General features: G+C 38.8%; 5 protein-coding genes across 5 annotated transcripts in view; 3 read left to right on the top strand and 2 right to left on the bottom strand.

Moving 5' to 3' along the window:
• LOC108027664 (uncharacterized) overlaps nt 1-16892 on the bottom strand; it is an 82175-nt gene extending 65283 nt beyond the window's left edge. The window contains exon 1 of the mRNA XM_017099203.3: nt 16428-16892. Within this exon, the coding sequence (XP_016954692.1) occupies nt 16428-16436 (9 nt within the window). The 5' untranslated portion in view covers nt 16437-16892. The remainder of the gene's footprint in view (nt 1-16427) is intronic.
• The window catches only part of LOC108034666 (macrophage colony-stimulating factor 1 receptor 1), a 211861-nt gene continuing 191555 nt past the window's right edge, over nt 113-20418 (top strand). Inside the window, exon 1 of the mRNA XM_017109608.3 lies at nt 113-123. The gene's annotated coding sequence lies outside the window, so the exon portion shown is untranslated. The remainder of the gene's footprint in view (nt 124-20418) is intronic.
• On the bottom strand, nt 17358-17951 carry LOC108027703 (NADH dehydrogenase [ubiquinone] 1 subunit C2). The gene is made up of 3 exons (XM_017099253.3): nt 17761-17951; nt 17531-17674; nt 17358-17474 (listed from the first exon to the last, which is right to left on the bottom strand). The coding sequence occupies exons 1-3, from the start codon at nt 17915-17917 to the stop codon at nt 17425-17427; spliced, it is 351 nt and encodes a 116-aa protein (XP_016954742.1). The 5' UTR covers nt 17918-17951; the 3' UTR covers nt 17358-17424.
• Nucleotides 18663-19160, top strand: LOC108027657 (uncharacterized). The gene has a single exon (XM_017099173.1). The coding sequence runs from the start codon at nt 18663-18665 to the stop codon at nt 19158-19160; it is 498 nt and encodes a 165-aa protein (XP_016954662.1).
• LOC108027658 (accessory gland protein Acp29AB-like) lies at nt 19554-20230 on the top strand. The gene has a single exon (XM_017099174.3). It carries the CDS (start codon nt 19617-19619, stop codon nt 20208-20210), a length of 594 nt encoding a protein of 197 aa, XP_016954663.2. The 5' UTR covers nt 19554-19616; the 3' UTR covers nt 20211-20230.

Below are 20418 nucleotides of genomic sequence, written 5' to 3'. Positions count from 1 at the left end.
CGACACCATCAGCACGAAAAGTTGGTTTAATGTGCTAAACGCTTGCCAAACAATATCCGACCGCCAACTTTCAGGACGCTTAGACTGACAGGGCAAAGTTTCTTCATCTTCATCTTCCGATCTGTTCTACATTTTTTTTGGACCCACTGAGGCCAAATTCGCTGCATGCCACACAATATGAAATGCACTCGATGGCAGTTTACACAGGCCGACTTAATCGAAAAAGCAATTTCAACAGACAAGTTAAACAAGCGCCGCCTGCGTCCCGAACTTTTGTGATTTTGTGGAGAGGGATGTGGCTATAAAATCTACAATGTGGCTGCCCCATTCGCTGTCCTTGAACTTTTTCGCGTGAAAGTTTGCGCCCCAGCGACCCAACCGAAAAGCGATTGTTATCAAGTGCAAAATGCACAAAAGTTTCCGCCCCAAAAAAAAGGTGGAGGACCCCCTAAAAACTGCTCCCTTCTCAAGCGGCTTCTCGCCATATGTGGCCATAATTATTCGAATATGGCACGATGGCGGGAGCAGCTGCTTCTGGGAAATTAAATGTTATCGATAAGCGCGCCCGGGGAATTTGCATAATGGCCTTTTGGCAGTGCAATATGAGCTGTGTCCTTGGGGCCTTCGTGTGCAGGATAACGAAGCAAACAGTTCGGATTAACCCTTGAATTATGGGGCTTACTTGACCGGCAATTCAAGCGAAAGCATTTCATTCCTGGACTACAAATACAATAACTCATTCATATTACCCATACTTAGAAACTGGTTCCAGGAAGTCACTATTGCAGTATTTTAATAAAACAAAAGTATCCTAGCTTAAAGTATCTTAGTTTAAGTCAGGTTTTCGCTACAAGCTTACTTAAGAATTCTATTATTTTAAGTCTTCTTAAGATCTTATCTTCGTTTTTTTTAATGTAATCTCATGATTTTATATTAATATTATATTATACAAAGCACATTCTTAAATGCAATTACCTTTTGTGACTTTGGCCCCTGTAAGAGGGTTCTTTCAAATGGTATCCATAGATCTATACACTATAGAAAAATTAAGTATCAATCGACTCGATGCGCCAAATATTTGTCACAACAATGTGTGTGTTTTTACGCGCGAGTATAAAAGGATATGGCACAAAAAAAAGGATCCGCTTCTGTTGAAACACAAATAAATACTGTCACAGGCGACAGAAGTCCACTGAATGCCGGTACTAAAAATCGAGGAATCCGGGCAATCGGGGGTGGAATGTAGTCGACCTGCCACCACCATATCGAGTAGCAAGACCACCACCACCACCACCACCACCACCACCGAAACCATCGAAGCCACCGCTCCGCCAGATGCATGTGGGTTAAGCGCAAACGCATGTCCTGGTAGCCATGACAAGTCGGCGGAAGAGCGGAACGGAACCGAATAAAAATTTATCGATTTCCCTGGGAGAATTATAATGTATAGCCAGCCGAGCAGCCCCACTTGCCCGCCATAAAACTTCATTTTTTTATCGATATTAATAGCGTCTAGCGAAAGGGGGCAGATTTCCAGCGAATGGTGCATAAAACCCCCAGAATCGTGGGCTGGTACTGAGCTTATACATGAATAATTTGCATTGCCATCTTGGGATCGCCCACCCAAGCCACCCTTCAATCAATAGCGATTGCCGAGGCTATGAAAAGGCAAGTGAAGAGCGTCCAACAAAAGGGAAAATAATGCTGAAACGGTTTAACATTGATTGAATGATTTACCCGCTTCTCAATCGATTGGAAGGAAAGTATTTGCCGAACAGCCTTGGCTGTGTTTCCATTTGATATGCATATCAGAAATCAAGAGAACCCAATGAACATTGAAAAGCAAGTAAACAGTTTTTGAATAATGTGGAGCATCTTCCTTATAAAATCTGCAAAGCAAAATAAACTAAAATGAATATTTGTAACTTTTTATATTTAATAAGAATTTTATTGGTTGCGAATCTTAACACTCTATTGGCATGTTTGATTGCCTTGTAAACAATCCAAATATATTTTGTAGGTACCATGTACATAAGTAATATCATTATCCTCAGGAAACTAAAGCTGCAGCCCACATGTGTGGCTTCCCTTAGGGCCCAACCCTTTCCCTCTTCGAATCAGACAGACTTCCCTAATGACTTTCAACCACCCACCCACACACCGCCCGAATTCGAGCAGCTCAATCAACTTAGTGGAAATCAAGTGGCCGTCTGCCTGGTTATTTTACAGCGTCGGGCAGAAAAAACATTTTCACAAGCCATTAGCTCGCATCCCATCAGGAGAGCTAAGCGCTTTATCTCGTGCAGGAATAGAAAACAAACTACGAGGACTGCGGCAACAAGGATACAAGGAAAATAGAAGGCCAGGAGTGGCAAATATTTGCAATTAGATGGGAAAACTCGGTGCCATGTACTTTGCATACTTTGCCGAGCAATAAAAAAGAGGCAATCCGAGCGAAAAGATACATTGCGCATCCGCAGGCCATTTTCGCAGCATACTTTAATGCGCTGCGGCAGCTGGCTGTGTCAATAAATCGCCGAAAAGTCTCGTCGAAATAACATTTTTAATATCTCCGGCCATGTGTGACACACGCTGCGAATTGTTTATGATTTTCTCCACGGCCATACAGGGGTTTTTCTCCCGAAAAAATGCTAAATTAAATCATTTTTATAGACCTATTCTCGTTTCTCCGCACTGTCAGCCAGACAATTAATGTTCCCGTCCAGCCATATATATTTCACACTAGACGTTGTCCTTCTGTATCCGGAACTTGGATCAGATTTATGTGCATCTTGACTAGTTTTAAGTGGCAGCAGTTAAGTCAGAGAGAGCCCAGAGAGAAGAAATTACCTAGATTTAAAGTTACAAATCGGCAGAGTTAAACAAAATATATATAGTATACTGCCAGGCCTTAATTAAAAAGACCCCGGGGAACAGAAACTCTTAGCCAGCACAAAGGTCAGAGCAACGAAAGTAAGGTAAGCAGAAGAGCCCGCAGTTTTCCATTTTAATTTGTATTGTGTAGAGGAAAACCTCTCAAGTGTTGAGTAAACTTGCTCCTTACGATTGCCGTAAAGGAATGTTCATTATGCGCTTGCCCAAGAGCTTGCGATTTATTTAATGTGGTAATTAAGTTTTGACTACATAAAGCTGTAATAAATGTGCCTCTGGGGAGAGTCACGTGTGACTAAGCTGCTTAAAATTTAGAAGACTTTGGAGACGAAATCCCGGAAAGAGGATTAAGGAGGGATTAGACTATAGATGGCACTGTCAGGACATGCAAGTGGATCAAGGACAATTAGTGCATTGAAAGATAGTTGTAGGAAGATAGTTTATAAATATTATTTTAATATAATTGATTTTTAAATATTTTCTAAAGATCTGTACTAGTGAATTCTCATTTTTTAAAGATATATTTTAGTAGTTTTATATTCCATTACCTAATTTAGAAATTTTGCTTCTGTTAAATGGCAATTTATTAAAATCTATCTCTTTTTTCTGCCCGTCTTCCAAGTAAACAAGTTAACTTAACTTAAGTACACACCATTCCAATGCGTTTATGTGCAAAATTTTTAACCCGAGAGGTGCCACCGAAACGGTCTAAGAAATATGCTTCTATTTGGTATGTTACAAGCATTTGGGCATAATTTATTATGCTCCAGGGAACCGGAGCCAGGACCAGAACAGAGAACAGACCGAGAGGAAGGACAATCCGAAGACGACGACATTTATCAAGTGTGTGCAACTCGGTATCTACTCGAGTGTACTATGTATTTCTTCGTTTCTCCTGGCAATGCAACTTTTTGGGGCAAGGCAAATTTAAAATGTAAATCGCCTGCTGCAACACGAGTTGTTATGCCCCACGGCCTTTCGATGGATGGTGCATCCATGGCTCCCGTCTTCATCAACATTTCCCGCTGCATTCGTGCCTCCGTTTTCGTCCCCAATCAATTTTGTAAATTGCATTTGCGATTGATTTGAAAGCATGTTGTTTCCGCTGCCTGGCTCCCGCTTCAGCTGCCACTTTTATGCATTCTGAATAAGATGAGAAATATTATCGGACTGTTGCCTCTGCCGCTGTGGAGCAGGTGCAACACGGCGTATGCGCAATTTGTTGTGGTCAATGGACGATGGGGGCAAGGAAAACCTCTTCGGTTAATGGAATTGCAGCCATATGAGATGGCAACCAAACCCACAGCAGATCAATCAAGGTCGGAGGTAATTTTACATGCCGGCAGTTTTACTTTACTAATTTTAATTACTTAATGGCTACAGAAATGATTTAAGACTTTTTACATTTTAGGGATTGTGTTGGTTATTTTATAATAATAATAATTTCAGCAATGCCTAAATCCTTTAAAATTCTGTGCTATAGCTGCTTAACATTTAAAACTCTTTAATTATGCTTTAATAAAACCACCCCATACAACCACATTTACCAATAATATTAGATGAATAGCAGTTTAGTCTCCAATTTCATCAGCATCAAATATTCCTTTGTAATTTTCCTGCCTTTCAGTTTTCAATTAAATCCCAACCCATTAAGCCGCTTTATTATTTAATCCCCGTTTTCGCTGCAATATATTTCAATAGGGCCTGCAGGTATTGGCATTTCCCCTTTCACATAATTACACATGGAATGCGGCGAAAAATGTGTCAATTTTCTGTGCAATTGCAAATGGCATTTTCCGAAAGAATCGTTGACAATAATGAAGCTGATGAACATTTTGCGGTTCTGTTTACTGTCATTGTTGCGTTAGTTATTCCACCATTGGCTTTGGGTGCATTTGGGCCAGTCCGAAGCTGTTTGCGTCATTGTTCAGTTTTAGTTCTCTGCGGTTGCCAGAAAGTGTCGTAATGCATTTACGGACATCGCACACACATGTGGCCCGAGTGCGGTTTGGTAGCTGGAAATGTTGACTATGTTGTGCAAACAAGATTCTAACTACCCACTCGGGTTTCTTTTGGTGGTCTAATGGGCGCCAGCTCTCATAATTTTTTCCTCTTAGGGGTGAAAGCTAAGCAACACAAACAGAGTTTGTTTAAAATCCCAAAAAATATATAGAAATTCTTCAAAAATGAAGACGTTTCAAGAGAAAGGCTTAAAAAATATGACAAGTATTTCTAATATTTAAAAAATTACTATTTAAATGTTATTCTATAACTATAAAATCAATAAATTTATAGAAAACTTGGAAAAGCAAATTTTGAAAGAGTATTGCAAGTATTTGTTCAACACTTTAAAATATTGGTATCTAACTTTTAAGATATATTTTTAAAAATTAATCTTAAATTCTAATCTAACATTTGGTTATATTTTTTGCCTTTAAAGCGTATTAAAAACTTTATTTTTTTTGTTTTCATTTACGTTACATATTTTTGAACCCATATATTATCCCCTTTTGACAATATTAGCCCTCTCATAACTCGTTACTCATACGCCGCGTGGTCACGTTTCCGCCTAAGCTCTACGAGCTGCTTTCGCTGCATTTCGGGTTTACGTTTTGTTATTTTCCCCAGCACTCGTTAGCCTTGTCTAGTGCCAAAATAAAATGGCAATGTTTTCCCAGCGCGCAAAACTCAAATCGTAAATCATTTTCGTTCTTTTTCTGGGTGTTGGCAAAGGTAAACAATGTCACATAAGGGCCCGCAGTTGTCTGTCATCAGGGAAAAAGAGAAAGATATGAGGGAAATGGAGAAATGGGCGGACAGAAAGGGGCGGAATGTTGGATGTAGCTAGTCAAGTCTGTGCATCCCCGAACTTTGACAGTTACACGCGCTGCACCATTGCAGAATGACAAACGAAAGGCAAAAAATTGCAGTGAGATGCACAAAAATTATATCTACGACGTTCCAGTTTTCACTTTCGCTTGAAAATGGGATATTTTAAATTTCCTAATAGAATTATATTATTTTTATTATTTTTTGTGGTATTCAGAATAAAGAATCTGAATTAAAATATAAAGAGACGGTAAATAAAATGTTTGATAATATAAATTCTGTGTATTTGAAGTCTTGAAAAAGCTCTAAATCTCCTATTTTTCATTTTATCTTCGGGGTTTTTTCACTTTTTCCCCAAACTTTCTGCATATGTGTGCGTCAGTCTGACTTTTCTTTTCGTCTCCATTCGTGACAGCACGGTTTTTTTGTGGGCGTGGTTTGGGGGCCCAAAGGGTTGGGGATTTGGGTCAACTATCGACTGCAATTTGAGCCTTTCAAACTGTCACCGGCACAGAACAACGGGCTCAGCGAAAAAAACACACAGCCAGAGTAAAAGTTGTGGAAAGTGTGACAGCAACTCATTGCAGATGGACATTTGCCGGGTCTGCTGGGAATCCCCTCAAGTGCTCTGGAAATTTGATTTCAATTTCCATATGATTTTGGTTGGGGCAGAGGAGTGAGGCGAGATTGCTGAAAATTATGCAAATGAGAAATAGTTTTTCCCTGGCAAGCGAAATGCCTTCGCCTTGGCGTCTGGATTTCTTATGATTTATTGCCCCGTGATTGCAAAGCAAATGATTTGAAAAACTCCGTGTCTTACAAGTCATAAATCTGAGATATTTAAAGTGTTTAAGTCAATAAATCATACAAAATAATATAAAGTAAAACTTTTTTATTTTATTTGTATAAAAGATGAATGTTTATTCATTTAAATCCCATTTGAAGAAGAACATCTCCTCTACTTGCTTTAAAAAAACGATAATCCCTTAAATAGTTTACCAACAACTAATGTTCCAAAGTTTCTTTAGAAAACTGGAGAAAACGAGCTAAAATAGTTAATAATTATTTTTGCTGTTTCATCAATGCGTTGTTTTTCCAACTTTGTAATTTGCACTTGACTGCAGTGCGAACGGTAAATTCAGCTAGACAAAAAATATCGATGTTTTTCCCTATTTTCTTTCTCAGTTTGCCGCATTGCAAATTCAGCTCACATAGTTTTCACTTTGAACTTTTGCCGGAGAAAACTTTCCCAGCGATGCAACTGCATCTGGCTTGTGGGGAAAATAAATATGCAGTCTGACTTTTGACCTAAGCTGAAGTTCGCAGATCAACCCAACAACTTAGCCCCCTGGCTAAGGATAACCCTCAGTTATCCGAACAACATTAATTGCATTAAAATTCCAAAAGTTAAGCTTGCGAATTTAATAAAGGTAATAAGCCATGCCAGAGATTTTAATTTTATTTTACAAATACCTTACATATGTTGCAACGCAAAGATACAATTTTATTTCAATTTTATACGTTTTTTTTGTGCTGTAGCATTTTATTTAGCCCTTGGCATCTGCTTTGCATAGTTCTCTGAAGGTCGCTAGGATATCTGTCTGTGTTTGAGTACAGGATGCAGGATGTGCGCTGGTCTTGGTGCACACACAGATACGCACACTCACACATTCGGCAGCTCAGCAGTCAAACGCTTTGTAAACCTTTCATCTTTCTACCTTGCTTTGGTTTGCTCTTTGTCCTTCCCCCTCTGTCCTGTGGGTCCTTCCCCCTCCCCCAACCTGCCTTGCTCCTTTTCAATTATGCTGCTCGAATGAAGCGAAGGAAGGAAAAAGAACACAAGGACGAAGGTCGAGCGAGACGCTCGCAAAAGTATGCTACATATTTAATGACTGACTTAAAATCTTTTAGGACGTCTGGAAATGTCAGATTTTAGCTTCTGCAAGTAAGGCATGATAATAAAACTAAACAAAGCACTAAGCACCAACAAAAATTATTAAACTTAAAAAGAAAAATAAATCCATTTTGCCCTTCAAATGAAGGATCAAACTTTTACAATGTTAGTAAAGGCATAAGAAAATTAATGTATTTTCAAAAATATTTGTTATATAGCTAAATGTACATGAATATTAAATGGATTTTTTTTTAATCTAAGCAATCATCAATTAAAATGTATCAACATCGAACTATAAAATTATTGCTAAATCATCGCTTATTCTATAAAAGTCCTTCATCGATTAAGGTATATAAAATGTAAACTCATAAAACAAATTATAAAAATTGATTCGAAAGGTCTTCTAGATACTTTAACCATAAAGCTTATTTTCTTTATATTTAAATATTATTTTATTTTATAACTATTTGTACAAAGATAACTTAAGATTCAATCTATAAGCTAACTAAAGGGGTATCAGCACCAACTTAAGACTGAAATCTATTATAATAATATAATATAATAATAATTAGTGGGGAATTTCCCCGAGTTCCTTTCCGCATTTACCCTTCCAAGGCCAGTCACATTAAGCATTCATTTGCGGTGATGTCACCAGCTAAATCGCTGTGAACTCCACGCAGAGTTGACTAACCTGGAAGTGTGCTACTTTTTTTTTGCTTCCATCATACACACTTTTTGTCGTATAATTTGCAGGCCCAGTCTATTAAATGCACTGCAGCCGTGTTGTCAGCACCTCGGGTGTGTGGAGCTTTTACACACAACACACCTCGGCACACACAGGCGCGGATGTACAATTTATAAACATTTGTTGTGGCGGCCAACGTGGCGTATGAAATGCGATGTGCCACACAAGCGCCACCTGCCGTGCAAGTCATTAAGCGAGCTTGTTTTTGTGCTGATTTTTCTCGTGTTTTTTCAGGGGTGGAGGCCATAAAAGCGTCGTGTGCCACGCACACAGCAACCCATAATTATAATGAGCATTAAAACGGACGCCTGTGGCCTAACCCTTAGTTTGTCTTGGCTCCCCAACATGCCCCCTTTAACCCCAAGCCCCCCCCACAAACAATGTCCATCTTACTTTGCCACCTCTGAGTGTTTTATGGCGCAACTGGTGAGAAGTATTCAGAGAGCATAATATTTATACCGGAATTCCTAGCGAAACGCACGGAAAGTCTGCCAAAGACAGTCTCGACTCCCAGTGGCGAAATTCATTTACTTGTCGCTTACAAGGCATTTAAGACAATGGATGTTCTACTAAGACCCAGAAGTATACTTAAGAAACAGGTAGAGAAAAGGGAGGCATATATATCGCACAGCGTATTATAGTTCTTACAAAAATCACGGGTGTTTTTAAAGCATTATTAAATATGCCTAAGAGTATGCAATAAAATAGTTGAGTACGGGAGCCCAACAAGGTATACTTCTATACACCTATTAGCTTTTGAACAGATTTAGTATTACTAAAGTAACTATCAAACAAACCTTTTAGGTTATTTTATTTACCTTGTAAAATGTTTAAACTTACTTTAAAAATCCCTCATGGCTTCTTTTCTACTTATTTTTAATTATAAACATTCATTCTGGACGAAAGTCGGGGAACTTTTTGTACATTTTGTGCGGACTTTTCGCTATCCTATATTTGGGGGAAAAACCCCATTCGTAACCTCGACAAAGGAAAATGAACGCCACTCAGCGACCGCATTTATGTGCTTGCATTTGTTAGCGACTGCGGTGACTCCGAGGCGCTTTTCCCCTACTTTTCCCCTGCAACTTTTCCCGGCCGGGTATTTCCGTAATTTTAGACGCTTTCGTCTTTTATTTGCGCCTTTTGCCCGTTCATATTTTATGCTGGCATCGCGTGCTCAGTTGTTGTAGTGGTTTCTAGAATTTTTGTTGCCTCTACTGTGGTTTCTCCCCCACTCGTTGTTTACAGCGCTTGTTGCTATTGTCGTATTTATATACATGGGAGTTAAATTGGGTTAGTAAGTTCTGTTTCCATTGTTTTCCCCTCGGTGCTCCTTTGGTTTTTCACTTTTTCCAAGTCTTTCTTTCGAGGAAAACCCGAACAAAAAATAGGAAAACAATTGGCTTTCAGCAAGTGCAAATTTTCAGCTAGGGATTTGCACTCTGGGCATTTTGATTTATGAATGCTTCACTAAGGGAAGCTTTCAATTTGCAAAAATCGGCAAGAAATAAGAGTTTCCATAGAATATGGGAAAAATTAAATACGATATTTTAAGAGGAGCATAATACTTGGTTTAACCAAAATAATAGTTACTATAAATCCTAAAAATTAGATTTAACCTACACTGCTATTTATGTAATTCTAACATTTTTATTGCACCATCCTAGTACAGCAATATTTACCTAATTTGAATACTTAATTTAAAATCCTCTGGATTGCATAATCAATTACTCATTCTGGCTGACAGATCGTGCCACAAGTCAATTGCTTTAAATCCTCGTGGAGCCGTGAAATCCTTTACCCACATGGCGAGGACGCAGGACCCACGTCATCCGTCTTCGCCAAGCTGATTTGAAACAAATTAACCGCACATGGCAGGAACCACAGGAAAACAGGAGGAGTACGGACACATCGGGGGATTTGAGGGCACGGCTTGGTTAGCTGGCAATTGCCCAGTGAGGGCAGCAAATCGAAATGCGATTCACCTATCCGGGTGGATCCGTGTCTGAAAATGTGTGTCCGTAAGGCATGCTCTGTATATCTGGCACCATCTCTCTCACTATAATACCACCTCATTCCTGCAGCTTAGTTGCTCATTCCAACACGGCTACACAGAGAAATAAGTTTTGTTTTCTACAAGCTAAATTTGGTGGATCTCTTTTTTTAAGTTTGTTATTAATGCATTCATTGGTTTAATGATTCAACTCATTCTTATAATTATAATCCATTATCCTAAAAGTCCACATACTAATAATATTTAATTTAATTCTGGTATCTAGATAAGATATTTTTGTTTTCAGTGATTCAGATACTGTACACTTTCCGCCTTGGCCCGATGACAGGCGCTTAATTTTCAATTACAGACACATAAAGTGTGAGAAGCGGACTAAATCGTCCGACCACCCAATCCAGAGCCAGCGAACCATCCAACCACCCACCTATAATGCCATCATGTGGCCAGGTGCACCAACCAGACGTACACATTTGTACAACAGTGGAAAGTTACACGGTTTTTACACCTTTCAGCACATTCGTTCTTTATTTAATTTGCCGCCCATCAGACCAAATATGTACTCGAATGTGTAAGTTGGGGATCGGGAAACACTGGTAACTGTGTTTCGTGAGAAAAGGTCAAAAAAATGTGATATTTTTGTCTGTATATTTAGTAATTTACAAATTCAATTTAAATGTATTTATGAAATAATTTAATTTTCTACATAGTCTACATTAAAAGACCTTCCTATCCCTTTTAACTTAACAATTTTATGAACACAGTATCTATTCTCTTTTCCCAAATTTCCAGCGGCACTCCCCCATTCTTCTATAAAAATTCAATTATTATCTGCACCTTTCATGTTCAGCGGGCACCGTTAAAAAATAAAACCCAAAAAGACTGAAATAACAACTTTTTTATCATTCTGCATACATGGGAACCCACGAAGACGATTCTACATCCAACTGGTAGGGTTTTCACCTCGCGTCTGTTTTCATTTCATTTTATTGAATATTTTTTGATTGCATTCTCACACGGTTTATTCTGATTGTGCTTTTAGTGCCGTCGGAACTATAATTAATTCAAATTGATACCATAAAAAATGTGTGCGTGTTAATATTTAATTAAAGCAACCTTATGTGCCCATTTAAATCGATTTCGCAGACACATTTGTGCAATTAAATCGTTAAATAAATTTGCATAGCACACAAAACATGGGCCACAAATTTATTATGGACATGAGTATCTCCCATCTACTTTTATCCATTTGCCATTTCTCAAGCTGTCCGAAGAAATTTGCCAGGACACAAGTCAAGCAAACAAAACCCAGAAGTTGGCAGGAAATCGCAAAACTGCACAAAAAACAAACAAGGGAAAGAAATTGTAAAATTCTTTAAGGGGAAGCAAAAACTGCATAAATTTATGGAGTCCAGGGTGTTGGGTAAATAAGAATGCGAAAGACCCTCTACGAGGGCTTAAATTGTTTTAAGAAATGTTAAGAATAAAACAATCCACAGATTTACATGTTTTGGATTGAAATTAATAAAAGTAAATGGTATTGGTGTTTTAATAATACTGCCAAAGGACCCTAAAACTATGCAGTTACAAATTAAAAGTCGTGTTTCACTAAGATAGAATATATCGGTGCATACTTTTAGACATTTTCAAACCCCTTAAACTTCTCAAAAAATATTATTAGACTTTTTACCTTTGAGAGTTAAGTTTTATGCAAAATCCCTGCAGCTTTGGCAAACCCATTCAGGGTATCCCCGAGGCTTAGTGAACCTATTCATTCTGGCGAAATTTGCCCAATGCTAATATACCATTTGTCAGGCCATTTAATGGTCTCCGGGTTGCAAAGGACACGACTCGCTGTCTGGGGTCAGCCCCAATGTTGTTCCAAGGGTTTTTATCTGCGCCCCCTTTTTATTTATGCACCCGCTTGCAGTCCAACCACTTCAACCCCCAGGAGTTTCTGCTTTTTGTGCAACTTAATTAAATTAGTTGTAGTGGTGGAAATAAAAAAGTTCAGGGTGTGGAATACCGCATTAGAAAATTGGCTGGCAACCTAAAAGAGGCTGGAACATTTATCAAATGTCTGTAGACTTTTTCCAGCTCTTATTTATTTATTTTGCGACTCATCTATCAAAATGCAATCAAATCACCTTGAACCCCGGGGCTAAGTGATTAAATGAAAATTTGTCAGGGGCAGCTGCTGCCACTGAGCGCCAAACGCAAACACTATTAATTTCGGGACAACAATGGGTGGATGAAGGATATATGTGCATACATCTCTGCATCCTCTTTCTAAAAAGCTGTCACTCTCGTTCTATCGACTAAGCCACACATGTGCGGCATTTTCGGCGAGAAAACTTAGCCAGGCACGTTAAAATTTAAGCCCGTTTGACATTTTGGCAGTGGTTGCACTTGGAAAAATCGTGGTTCAAAAGTGAAACATTTTTCCGGACTAAAAAATTATTTTAAAATATTTTAGGAGTGCCCCATAAATCAATAGGGCCTTAAAATCCCTTTAAATGTTTTGTAAGGTGTCTAAAAGTATGCTACGAATAATATTATACTGATAAAAGCCTTACTTCTTAGTTTTAATAAAGTTGTAGCATACTTTTAGACTCTTTAGATTATATTCTTATTCAGATTATAAGGAACTTAATGTTTAAATACTTTGGAATTTTTCGAGTGTATCTGTAGCTCCGGAGGAAGAAAAAATGCAACGACGTCGGTGGCTGTATACACTTTTGTGTCTCCTGTCTATATGTACATGTATTTTTGTGTGCACTTTGTGTGCATTGTCGTGTCGTGGCCATGAATATTTAATGAAATTAGCTTAGGAATCTTACAGCATTTTGCCGCGCTTCCTCTGCCACATTGGCGACCCACGTTTTTGCCCTGGAATTCCAAATGGTGGACAAAAAACCGACCGGGGGAAGTGGGGAAAAAACCACGATGCCTGCGACGCCCACAAATATGCAAGGATAATGACGCTGCCGAGCTTCCAGGCGAAGGATAAGACATATTTCAGTGCAGTTAATTTACTCATTTTCTATTCATAAATTATAACATGCCGCAGGCAGGAGAAAAAACTTAATTAAGCTGCAGTTGGTTAGGTCTAGGCATGGCTAACTTTTACATTTATTAATGCACATTAAACTTTTCAAATTATCTTCTTGTCTCCCACATTTTCTGAAAAATTATATATATATCAACATATGTACCGAATATTAATAATTAAATCAATATTTAATTATGTTTGTCGCGAATACTAATTACAGATACAAAGTATATCTAGCTGTTTGCAATAAATAACGAGCGCATCCCCAAACTGCAAACTTTATTAATTAACAATTTTCCAATCATCCAGCAGAGCAAACAAAACCGAAAACGATGAGGTCGCGAATTAGCATAGATTATATCGACCTGGGAATGATTGTTTATTACGCATAATACCAAAGCGAATTCATACAGATGCATTTCAATATGTGGCCGGAAAGGAAAAGCGCTATCAATGCATTTTCATGCGAAGCGCAATGGAGGCTAGAAGCCCTTTTCGGTGGCATGCAACGCATTTCGTGTTAAGTCAATACACAAATGCCGCCGGTGCCAGCATAAATCATAAAAGGCAAACGTATATTGGATATGGTAGTGGAAAATCCTAGGGAGTCAGGAAAAATGTAGAGGGGCGTTCGAGCTCTCCGTATTGCAACAGATGCTGCGAACTGAAAGTGTTCGATGGCAAAATGATGACTCCCATTACTAGAAAAAAAAGGTATGTATAAGAAAAATTCTAGTAATTCCGTGTCTATTAATATATATTTTTAAATTATTTCTTAAAATGTTTACTTTTTTATATAATTATAAAAATAAAAAAAGTTTGCACATTTTTTTGACTTCAGAATCTCTCTTTAAAATCAATAACATTTTCTAAAGCAATAAGTAAAAGTCATTAAGTTTAAGTAATGTTTTTTGAATATTTTATGTAGCCTAATATAAATAGTTGTGTGTATTTTATCCTACAACTTTATGCCGCTCTTCAAATAATCACTCTTGAATCCCCAAGCTTTCCATGAATTTTCAGCATTTTCATGCTGTGTTTCTAGATCTTTTCCGCATTAGTGGGGGCACTTCGTATATGTATGGGTACAAGAAAAATGGCTTCAACTTATTGTTAGTTTCCTGTTATCCTTGCACTTGCAGGCAGCTCCTGCGGTTGCGCCTGCTGCTGTTGACACGAAAAAAAGTATATATAGGAGGCGCCCCCCTGTCGACAATTGTATGAAAGGAATATAATAATACTACAGGCTGCACATAATGATATAGGGGCCATGGCAAGACGACAAAATGGATGAAAACTGGAAGAAAAGTGGGCGGGAAAACTCTGATGATTATGAGGCTGTCGCGAAAAAAGGCGAAGGCAACAAAAAAGAGGGCAGAGTCATGGAGGGATACAAGAGTACTACATACATTTTGGACATACCCTGTAGATTTTAGAGTAGGGCGTTGTCATTGAGAAAATGGGTTGTATAATTTATATAGATAAAATGAGATGGTTTCTGATATTATTGTTTTTCTGCAAACAACAACTTTTGAAATAACTCTCTTAAAACACATATTTATTAATTAAGGGGTAAGCAATTGTCCGTCAAAAGATTCAATATCGTGAACTTACTTAACCGTTTTCAAAGGCCACTCAAGGACAAACTACTGAATGCTGGTCTCCCATTCCTGAGCACATAATAATGGTTGTATCTTTAGGAACCCCACTGCCTCAAGAACCCCGAATCCCAAGTCTGAACTTGACTTGAGGGCATTTGGCCGCATTTGGCGTGCAAATCAAAATTTCATAGCCACAGCCAGAGGGGGGAAAACGGTTGGTGAAATGAGGAAAACTTTAAGATAGAGGAAAGTAATTTCATGTTGAGCGACAAGTGGCAAGGTGATTTATCAAGAGCAAGACAAACCTGTCACGGGCGAAAGTTCTTCGGGCAGACACGCGACTGCGGCTGGGTGTCTCCAACCACCCAGTGAAGCACCCACCCACTCTGGAATCGCACACGTGGGTGGGTCATAAAAAATGTATTACCAAATTTGCTCGAGCTGCACATATCGACGTGGTGCCGCGAGCCAAGAACCTCAAGAAAAATGTGGCTCTTTCCTGCCCCGGACTGCTTTCCTGGCCACTGAGAAATGGCTTCACTTCGCCGCTTTAATCCCTTGATTGGGTCTGAGGGCTCCTTGGCTGTTTACGGCCCTGCGTCGTAATAGCGTGCAGATTGGCCCATAAGCCCAACTTCCCGGGGCCGAGAGGAGAGTACTCGAGAAATTCACTCATTAGCCTGATGGACGCGATGTTGAGGCGTTTAAAGAAATAATCTCTCTTGAGTATGATACATCAAATAAGATGTAAGGTTTTGTTAAAACTGAACTGATGTAGCCTATAGTATCATATTATTAATTTTAAACTTGCATCGAAAGTTATAATATATATTATAACGAGTAGTAAACGAGAAAACCCTTAAGTTTAAATATATTAGATTAAAAAACCTAAAGTTAAATATCAACTTAAGAGGAAGAACTGTTAGAACTGAAAACTTTAGGTTAAATAAAGTTCTGTTCTAAAGTCTGTATGACATGTTTCCCATGGTACCCCGCCCTTTTCCTTGTTTTTCTAGCCCCAACGATTCTGTGTTCCCTTTACGACAGGCCCCCAAAATCTTCTCCACTCCCCCATTCTTTCCTCGGACTTGGGAGTACCTTTTGCCATAACTGTTTTTACGGCTCTATGCGAATTCCGTTCAATTTTACACATCATAAAATATCGTGGCGAATCGATGCCCTCCGCAATCCAAGGAAATCAATGCGAATCCACAGGACATGCATAATTTATACAAACGAGGGCAGTATCCAGCCCAAAGACTGGCCCAGAGCCACCCACCCACAGGCAATAAAATAAAAACCGAATTGACAAACATTTGGCGGGTCGAAAGGGAGCCCGGGGCACCAGCATCTGTTCATAAATAAATAATTTCGCAATAAAATTAAGAGCTCAGCCCTCCTACCTTCGCCATAATCGTTGTTCGCTGATAAGGAAACTGCCAGGTGAAGTAAGCCGACGGCTTTTCTATTACTTTCTGTCCCCTAACCTTTTGCTCGGTCACAAAAAGTAAGGCCGAAAATCGTTTTTGTTTATTTTTAATAATTAGCTTTGATGGCTTTCGCTGGGCTTGACTATTATTGTTGGCTTTTATTTTGCCACTAATTACACTTTATTTCGGTCTCCTAAGTTGTAACGGTTAAACGAAGACGCACACAGGCACGATTACACAAACTTAAATTAAAATATTTTTTTTTCGGTTTTTGTAATATTTGAAATATATTTTTAAGCTTCACTGGTTCGGTTTTTTTTTATTGATTTTAGCGCGTTTTTTTAGCTTTCTGACTGCTGTTTTTTATGATAAATTACTCGCGGATAAACTTTTTGCGCAGACACAACCTACAAAAAGTTCGATCCGTTTTTCACCGCGACCAAAGAGTATTTACTCGATTTTCAAGAAGCTCTTACTAGAGGTGCTACTAAAATCGACGGCTATCGATATGAAACCCAGGAATTGCAAAATCAACCTCGTGGTTTGAAGATGCGCTACTGCTTTAGCCAGGACTGCAACCCCATTCGTACCCCTTTTTGAGTAGGTACACCATTTGGACTTGGGTACACTACTGGTATCTGGGGTTTTGCAAAACAGTTTTATTGGATATTAAAAAAGTTATATCTATCAAATATGTCCGGCTAAAACATCCTTTACCTTTCTAAGTATCTATAATGCAATTTGGTAGCTTTATAAGAAAAGTTTAAGGTAGTATAGACTTTTTACCAAACCTACCTACTTTGGACCGCCAATTGCTCCACTAAGAAAAATTACACACGCCGAAACACTCCATAAACAAGATTTAAGAAGGTAATCAATTTGCTCCATTTTCACAATCGCCTGTTTTACAATTAAAGCTTCTTTATTTACTACTTCCATCGCTCGCTTTACAACAAAGATTTCGATCCATTTAACGCACTGGCACCCAACTCTCCAGAACCTGGCCGTAGGTCTTGCGCTCTAGAAACAGAGAAATGGTTAAGTTAGGAGATAGAACCCCTATATCCAGGACTCACCCTTCACGGGGAAATCGTCGGGATGCAGTTCAATGTAGTGCCGGAGGACGGCATCTCGTTTGGCCAGATACTCGCTCCTCTTCTGGTCGAAGTAGGATCCAGCAGCGACGCCCAGGGCCCCGAAGGCAATGTGTTTCTGGATGCCTGCAAAACGACGGCATTCAATTAGATATATTGTTGTACCCGACAAAAACAATGTTACGTCACATGGAAACGGGCCGAGAACTCACCGGAAAACACGGGTCTGCGGAAGCCCCAGTTGACGAATATGGCCACGCCCACTCCGGCCAGTCCGCAGGCCAGCGGATTCCATATGGGGCTCAGGAAGGAGGACTGGCGGTTGCCCTTATTCGACAAAAGTTCCAGGGGATCGTTCACAGCGCTCATGTTGCTAGAAAAAAACAATAGGGATGTGAGAAATATTTCAAAATATACATCGATATTTTTTTAATACAAGTTATCGTCACACTCGACGTAAACTACTAATACCGATATTTATTGGTATTTTTTAGTGGTATTTTTGAGGGAACTTGAAATGTTTCAAAAACAATTATTCGAAATTAGTCAAAATAACGTTCTGAAGCTCCGGGACTTTGCAAAAGCTGAGATATTTTTAAGTTTCAAATTATATCCATAAATATTGTACAATACTTTTAACCAAATTGGCTTTTTTTAAGAGATTTCTTTCAAATGTTAAAAGTAAGGTAATTATCATAGTAAAAGCACATTTATATTTTTACCTAGGACGCATCATTTTTTAGAAAGAATTAAAACTAAACTCATCCCAGTGAATAAGCTTATGTTAACATTGCTTTGGAGGCTGCTCTTGGACCGAAAATTGAAAACCAGTTCGAAGCCCAGTTTAAAAAAAATAAATGATTAAATAAACAGTGTTTGGTCTAACAAAATAAAAGTAGTTTATTTTGCAAAACGAAACAGCCTCTTTTTAGGCTTAAGCACGAATGCTTCATAAACACTTTATAGAAGTGTAAGTGTATTGAAAATTACCATAAATTTTATATTGGTTTATGCAAATGAACTACAAAAAAAGCTCTGCTTCGGCTCATATATATAGAGAAGGTGGCTCAGTGGCTCGCCCTATTTGCAACTGCTCTGGAAAAATCAACCTAAAATGTTAGGACACGCAGTAATACTCTTCTACGTAATAGTCGCTGGATGTACATCTATAGGTACTCTGGCAGCACAGCCGAAGTGTGCGGGTCGTGGAAATCGATCGGAAGAGCTGCAGAAGCACTGCGACGGATACTGCTTCCCGGCGATAAGACCGGTTCTTGTCCAGCTCCAAACTCTGAAGGACGAACTGTCCACGCTCAAGATCCAGCAGGGCTTCAAGATGATTGGGTCCGACCTATACCACATTGAGGAGGCGGATGAGGTGGGTTGGAACGATGCAGTTAATATGTGCCGCAAGTACAACGCACATCTGGTGGTTGTTAAGGACGAAAAGGAGGAGAAGGCTCTCAAGGCGCAACTCGATTTCTGGAACTCCTACTGGGTGGGCATCGGTGAAAGCAAGCCTGCTAAAGGAGACTGCCCCACATTAACTACTTACGGAATGAGGGACATAAAATGTTTTAAGAAGAGTAACTTTATTTGCAAGGCTGATTAAAAATGTATGATAAAAAAATACACGTAACTAAAACTTTCAAACTAAAACAAAAATAAATAATAAATGTAATCTTAGTATGTTCTTACGAAACATAGTTTAACCTTTTATTGTGGGCTTGGTAAAAAAAGACACCTTTATTGTAGTTTCCTACATTTTTCTGTTTATAGAAACGGAAAGACGTGTCTATAAATATTCGAAATTAACAAAGTTTTGACTTGATTTTTTTAAAATTTAGGTTTATTAGATTTTGTATTATTATGAGCGATCTCTTCCGAATCTTGTTTACTAAATTATATACAAATTATCCATAATTTGCATATTTAAAATAGCTAAAAAGATTATAAATAAAGCTCTGTTTTGCCATGTATAAAAGCAGGTATTTTGCTGGAAATATTTCAGTTTTCCACCAGTCTAATCTGTTTCGCGGCTACAGTTTAGAAAGAAACCCCATTGAAAATGTTTGAGCTGGCGGCATTGGTGTTGTTTGTGCTAATAGCTGGGTATCCTTGTGGAGCTCTGGCAAGTTCCTCTAAAAAAGAAAGTCCTGGAAGTCAAAATAAAGAGCTAGAGACCCGCTGTAATCCGTACTGCTTCTGGACGATAGAGCCAATTATGGACCACTACCAAGCCTTGAAGGACGAAATTACCGCGCAAAAGGAACTGCAGGGATTCGAGAGGATAGGATCTGACTTATATTACATCGAGCACGTCAAAACGCTAAATTGGACCGATGCATCCGAAGCCTGTCGCAAGATGAGCGCTCGGATAACGGATATCAAGGACGAAAAGGATTATCGCGCCGTTTTAACGAGGCTGGGCGAAAGGAAGTACTGGACAGACATTACAAAACGGGGCGAGGAAAAGGAGTACACTTCCGCCTCCACCGGGAGGAAAGCTCCTTTCATCAAGTGGTTCACAGGTGAAACGGACAACAAGAGCAACACGCACTGCCTGGCTATAAATGGTAGACAAGATGGTAGAATGTGGGACGATGACTGCAGCTTTGACCATTATTATATATGTAAGAGAGTTAAAAATGTTGAAAAATAAAAAATGGGTTTTTTAATAATTTTGTTAGTTGTTTGAGTCAATTTATTTTTTATACCATAACATTATAGGTCAATCAGACCCAAAACTTCAATTTTTAAAACATTGAAAATTTAGTTAGCGGATATAAACGGCGTCCATGAGAGAGCTACTCACATGATCAGGCACGAACACTTTATAAGAGCTGTGCCATAATTTAATATTTGAATAT

This window comes from Drosophila biarmipes, chromosome 2L (assembly GCF_025231255.1).
Source record: "Drosophila biarmipes strain raj3 chromosome 2L, RU_DBia_V1.1, whole genome shotgun sequence".
Taxonomy (NCBI): domain Eukaryota; kingdom Metazoa; phylum Arthropoda; class Insecta; order Diptera; family Drosophilidae; genus Drosophila; species Drosophila biarmipes.
The sequence above is the reverse complement of the archived record's forward strand: the minus strand, read 5'-3'. Positions and strand labels throughout refer to the sequence as shown.